This window comes from Ictidomys tridecemlineatus, chromosome 2 (assembly GCF_052094955.1).
Source record: "Ictidomys tridecemlineatus isolate mIctTri1 chromosome 2, mIctTri1.hap1, whole genome shotgun sequence".
NCBI lineage: Eukaryota > Metazoa > Chordata > Mammalia > Rodentia > Sciuridae > Ictidomys > Ictidomys tridecemlineatus.
In genome coordinates, this window is record NC_135478.1 from 213,281,399 (window position 1) to 213,287,729 (window position 6,331).

The 6,331-nt window shown below is 38.4% G+C and overlaps 1 protein-coding gene across 7 annotated transcripts in view; it reads right to left on the bottom strand.

Moving 5' to 3' along the window:
• The window catches only part of Cnot4 (CCR4-NOT transcription complex subunit 4), a 153,457-nt gene that overhangs the window by 26,993 nt on the left and 120,133 nt on the right, over positions 1-6,331 (bottom strand). For 4 of the 7 annotated variants that reach the window (XM_005332398.3, XM_005332396.4, XM_040291391.2 and 1 more), the window contains 2 exons: positions 3,180-3,392; positions 1,068-2,459 (listed from right to left, as the gene is read on the bottom strand). The exons of 1 other annotated variant lie outside the window; for it this stretch is intronic. In XM_005332398.3, the coding sequence (XP_005332455.2) occupies positions 2,158-2,459; positions 3,180-3,392 (515 nt within the window). In that variant the 3' untranslated portion in view covers positions 1,068-2,157. Of the gene's footprint in view, positions 1-1,067; positions 2,460-3,179; positions 3,393-6,331 lie in introns of those variants that run through there. 2 more of the 7 variants (XM_005332400.3, XM_005332399.3) reach the window with 1 other exon arrangement.

The following is a 6,331-nucleotide window of genomic DNA, read 5'->3' on the forward strand; positions in this document are numbered from 1 at the left end:
TCTTAACCACTAAGCCCTTTTTTATTGTACTAAGTTGCTTAGGGCTTCGCTAAATTGCTGAGGCTGGCTTTGAACTTGTGATCCTCTTGCCTCAGCATCCAGAGCCACTGGGATTACAGGCATGTGCCACTGTGCCTGGCAGTCTAATACTTGCCAAACACACTGTTTCCCTTGGAGACGAACCAAGCAGAACAAGTCTGTAGAATGGCCAATTCCTCTCAGGTGTACTCTGAATATGTGGGCCCATGTATATGTTCTTTCGAGAATCATCGGAATTACCACAAAGGGAAAGAATTCCTGTGGAAATACCTTAGTTTTTTAAAAAAATTAAGAAAATTAAATTAAGAAAATCAATCTGAAAGCACAGTATTAGAATTAGATCTAGGTAATTCACCCTACAAAGTTCCTCCTCATGGACATGTGCAATAAAATGGTAACTTCTGAAAGCAGTTCCAAATAAGACAGACACCATATAGACTGCTAGTGTTCTAGAAGAGGAAATTTAATTTCTATCCTCTACCCTCCTTTGATCAGTAATGTGATCACTTCTCCATCAGGAGGCACTCCCTAAAATGGTCTACCATTAAAAGATGTATCTGTGGGCTGGGCACCATGGCACATACCTGTAATCCCAGCAACTGGGGAGGTTGAGGTAGGAGAATCACAAATTCCAAGGCCAGCCTCAGCAACTCAGGGAGTCTCTAAGCATCTTAGTGAGACCCTGTCTCTTAAATAAAAAATTAAAAGGGCTGGGGATGGCTCCCGGGTTCAATCTCTAGTATCAAAAAAACAAGCAAACAAACAAAAAAAACCCAACAACAAAAAATCCAAAACCAAAAACATGTATCTTCTTCCACTGGCTTTCAGGTCTTGTGGACAAGATAAACTGATCTTCAAAAATTATAATCAATGGTTTGGTTTTGTTTTCCTAATTTCTTCTTCTAAACCATCCTCTCTATTGCTGAAGATGTAAAATCAAATGAAAACATCAAATGGCACTTGTCACAAAATGTTTCAAACTCATATGAAATAAAAATGGAAAAACAGAAGCAAGAACAACCCAAGGGTCATCATCAAGTTTTTTGTTTTATTTAAGATTTTAGTTTTAATTCTGAAGAAAGAGGTACATTTCCTTGTTTTTAGTTTTAGCATCAGGTTATAACCAGGTTTCTGTTTGCTTTTCTCCTGTCTTTTCAATACTGCACGAACGTCCAGAAACTACAGGGTTACGTAAAAGCTGCAGGCAAGGAGGTCAGAGATTTGCTCCTGTTGGTGATCGTGTGGCCCCAGAGCAGTGCTATCTCAGAGTGCCCTCATCAGGTGGATTGAAGGTCAAAGAAAAAAAGATTCTGACAGAGGAGAAAGACTGAAGAAATCACTTATATTTCAGCTCTTATAATATGTATAGGTATTAAATCTGTGAATACTTTTTTTCTTTAAAACATTTGAATTTACTTTAAATCTAAAGCCAAAATTTGTTTTCTCCTTTTAAAAAAATCACTTCTCCCCTCCTTATGCTCTTTAGCAATAGGCCAGTTACTACTTCAGATCAATTTGTCTTTCCATCGACTTTCAATAAATTCTTTTGCTTAACGACATAATCAAGTCCTCCCCATCAACTCAACAAAAGAATTAAAAAATTAAATTAAAAGCATTTTTCCTGCAATAGTGATAAGCTGAATACAAGATGGATGCCAGGATCACTGCTTTCCCCCATGCATCTAGCAATCTCATTTAATTTAACCTGGTTTTCAAACTTCTGCAGTTGATAATGCATTTCCTTGAACTTTCCTATAGATTAATCGTCATTTTCTGCTAAGCAGATTATGTCATTATTATGCGCAACAGACAAACAGTAATTTTCTAAGTATCGAGACTGCCCTTTGATTTCTTTTTTTTCCCCCTCTCCTTAAAAAGGCATTTTTTTTTAAACATTCAACAGTGTCACTCAAATGCTGAATCAACAGAAACTTTTACAATTAAAAAAAAAAGATGGTAATGACCCTGTGATCGCATTGCATCTGGGGTAGGGAGAAAAAAATTGATCAGGAACTGGATTCTTCAGAACATAAGAGATGAGAGGGAGCTGTGGGTGGGCTGAGAGGGAGAAAACAGGGTGGGACAAATCCTGCATTTTCTAATGTTTCTCCTCTTTGCCTAGTGGCGGTCCAGTGTTGAACTCTGTAGTAGATCTGCGGGAGTTTTGCTGGGGGGTCTGAAGGCCGTCTGAAAGCCGGGGGGTGGGGAGTGGAAGCTGGAAGGATTTGAAGGAGGAGGGTAGGGACTCCAACTGGCTCTGTGCAAGGGGATCTGTGTGCTGAAGGGGGCGCTGTGGTGGGTCTGCGACGGAGCAGCGCTGGGGCCGTCCATTTCTGTGAGGGCCTGAAGGGATTTTAGCCAGTGTGGAGGATTGTCATCTTGAAGAGAGTCTAAACTGTTTCCTGAAGATGCTGGAATACCTAAAGAGAGAACAGAAAACAGGAGGGAAAATGGTGAGTCTGTAGAGGAAGAATAAGTAGTTCACCAAATTGAAAAAGACAAAAGTGATTAGCTTATCCAAGAAGAAATGCAAAGAAATTATAATTTGAAGTTTCTTCCAAATAAAACCTTTAAAACCTCATTATGTTCCATTTATTCCCCGAATCCAGCAATTACTAAGATTTACTGTCACACAAACCCATGTCCCTCTTCAACTAGCAACTTAGTCCCCCATTGTCAGAGACAGAACTGAAAAAAACAACAAAAAAAACCCCAAACAAACAAAAAACCTATTCCCCAAAACTGAATGACTATATTTTTCCCACTGTGCTTGTCTTTCTCTAAGAGGGATACATAAACAAGATAGCCTTATAATAGAGAGCTTTATTTTTAAAAAGTGGAGTATGTTTCTTTTAAGACGGCTCAGATTCTTTTGTACTTTGAGGCCTACAAAATACACACATACTGCCAGACGTGAATACCTACTTAGACCAAAAGGAGCAACCGAGGCACCAAACGCCTTACTACACAACGAGGCCGACAGCTGCACAGACTGCACAGCCCTGAGAATCAAACAGGCCACCCCTCACTTGGGGCTTTATGGGAAGGAATGCACGTCCAAGAGACCTCTGCTTTGATCTAATCTGTGCTAAAAACCAAATGTTGGCTGTGAGTGGAGCTGAAGGGGATGAGGGAGTTACCTGTGATGATGGCTGGGTCTGTCCAGCTGCCAGGGCTGTCCCAACTCACGCTGTCGGTGGTGGCAGTGTTGGACGTTGGTGCACTGTGGTTGGCGTTGGAGGGGGAAGAAGAATTGGGCAGTCCACCAAAGTTGATGTTAATGTTGGGTAGAAGTGCCCTTAGCCCGTCCTGCCATTCCTTCATATTTAAACTCTCTACAGAACTGCTGTTGTCTGGGAGATTTACCAACAAAAAAATGAAAGATAAAAAAAAAAAAATAAAAGCTGACGTTAGAAACATATGTTGTTCTTTAGTGGTCAAATGGGAGAAGAGTTATTCTTTCTTTATTGAGCATTTAAAATGGGCTGTTCTAGCAAAATTAACTGGGTTAGGAATTTGCTTGTGAGCTCAGAGCCCCTGAAGTTAAGGGAGGGGAAACCTGCTCAAGGATCTGGAGAGGGAGCTTCTTGTCTCTCTAGCCTCTTCACCACTATGTGTGGGCAAATCCAGTTCCAAGACTCAATGCTCCAGAACACAATCTAGTTCCAGTTATATTATGAAGATTCAGTTAGTAAGGCATTTAGCCGGTCGAGCTGATGTACACTATAAAAAAATCAAGTCTGCAAAGTTCAATATAGGAGCTTATTTTTGGGTGCATTAAAGGGAAAAGAGAAATCATTGTATGAAGAATAAACATAAGCCAATATAAAAAGAATAATAATTAAGTTCTTCCTGATTATAAAACTGGCAATGCATTTCAGAGGACAAAGCAGTAATGAACAGGCTTTTGAATTTGAAAGGGGGATTTTTCTGTTAATCACAAAGACCAAGGAGGCAGGGGCTGGGACACCTCTTGGATGGAATAATTTCCAATAGTTTGCTACTCTACTAGAACATCTCTACCAATTATTCAAAAGCGAAGTTCTGGAGTCCTACAGTTTCCAGGGCCTATTTATGAATAATGTCAAACATAAGACACTAACAATAAAAAGGTTTTTTTTATAAATTCTGACTAAGCTCAGTTGATGTACTACCATTCAGAATCCACACAGTATGACTAACTGGTGGTGGTGCTAGGTAGACTCTAATAACTACTTACAATAATTGTTTTTACTGAAAATAGAAATGTGAATCAAATTACCAACTAGAAAAAAAGCATAGAAAAATATTTCTAGTTCTACAGAATTGATTAAGTCAACATTGAGAATGAGGAGGAGGAGGAACATGAGGAGGATGAGGATGATATTCTATCAGGGACAGTCTATGCCATTAAGGAATTTGGAATTTTCTTTTTGTAATTGCTTTGCGCCAAGTTTTATCAAGTTCCATCAAGTGAAGCATTTACTTTCACCTTATTAATAAAAAAAAAAAGTACAACTAAATCAAATAGAATCATCTCTGACTTTGACTAAGATGAAGATAAACTACTATACACTATACAAACAATAGAAGGAAAGATCAATTCCTCAAAACTTTCTTTTCACAATTATCCTTCTCATAGCTACATATTATTTTACATTTGCATTGTGTCATCTAATTTACAAGGCACTCTCATAATTAATCATTATTTCATTTGACCCTCACAACAACCCTGTGAGGTAGGCAAACGAGGAGGAATATCTGCATTTTATAGATAAAGGAACAGACTCAAGAATAATTTGCCCAGTTCACAGAACTCATCATTGAGAACTTGAACCCTGGGGTTTTATTAAAATAAAAACAAAATACACCAAGCATTCTTTTTATCCGTTTTGTATAGACTATTAGTTTTTTTTTTTTTTTTAATGGATCAAATATTTAAGGAAAAACCCAGGGGTCAGTGAGATACGAGATTAAAAGGAGGCAAAAAAAAAAAGAAACACAGAAGCTTTATAGGTCTGTCCATTGGCCATGATTAGCAGGACTGAGAAACACTGTTCCTGAAAGAACAGACTAGACTCTGCAGCCAGGGGGGATGGGATGGGGGCATTCTAATCAAGGACACAACCCTAGTTCCCTAACTGCATGAGGCATAAATAAGATCACACTGGTAACAGAATCCTAGAATACCTTCAATTACAGGAAGGTTTGGTGTACATTCTGACCTTTAAAAGCAGTCAAACTGACAGGCTGAATAAACTCAAAATGGTTTTTAACTAGACATAACCAAACTCTCACCAAAAGCACTTCCTTGGAGGGAAATAAAATTTCTCTGAATAAAAAAGATGTTGTAGAACCATATGAGAAATTTTCTGCAAGATAGGTAGCTTGAGAAGTCTATGCAAATGAGGGGCTCCTCTCTTTTACTGAGCAGGGGAGAAGACCCTGTAATTCATTCAGACCAATCTGCTCTTTCCTTTTGCTTCCCATTTAGTGAAACATGAAATTAAAGGACACTTAATTCTGCATTAGCAGAATAACACTGGTATGTGTGTAAAATGTATTTAAAATGACTATTAGCCTAAAGTCAAAAGACAATGAAGTAAGGGGTCTGTGAGAACTCGCTACTTCATGCTTGGTTTTGCTTTGAAACTAAGACTACTCTAAAAATATAAAGTCTTCCTTTTTTGAACAAAGGATATTTGTTTCTCCGATTTCAGACTAATAAAGTGTTAGGATGTTAGCTAGCAAAATTCATCTATGGCACATGATGAGGAAACAGTAAAGAACTTATATCCTTCCAGATATACTAGGATTTTATGCTACTTTGGGAAATAATTTAGCTAGTTTATAATTTTTAATAATCTTGAGCAACAAAACAAACAAGAACAACAACAACAACAACAACCCAAAACACATATGAAGGCATTTTGGAATCCCTAGAACACTGAGTGTGTGCTTTATAGTGAAGCAAAAGTGAGACAGGGAAATGGACTATCTTCTTTACCTCTTGGAATGGGATCAGATTCCAAGTATCTTAGAAGAAGAAAATAAGTTAACTTCATTGTTTTCTCCACTGTAGTTAGGCAAGTGTTGGCATAAAGAAAGGGTAAGAGAGAGGCAATCTGTTAAAACCTAACCTCATCAAAACAACTTACCCCAATCCAGTTGCACTTGAAATTGTTCCTTTACCCTCCCTGTACCCCCTGCCTCTGTTTTGGCTGTGGCCTTCTAGTAATTGCATTCCTTTAAGTATATATAGCAGTTTGTTTGGGCTGTGTAGGGGGTGAATTGGTAGGGTGGATGGCAAAAT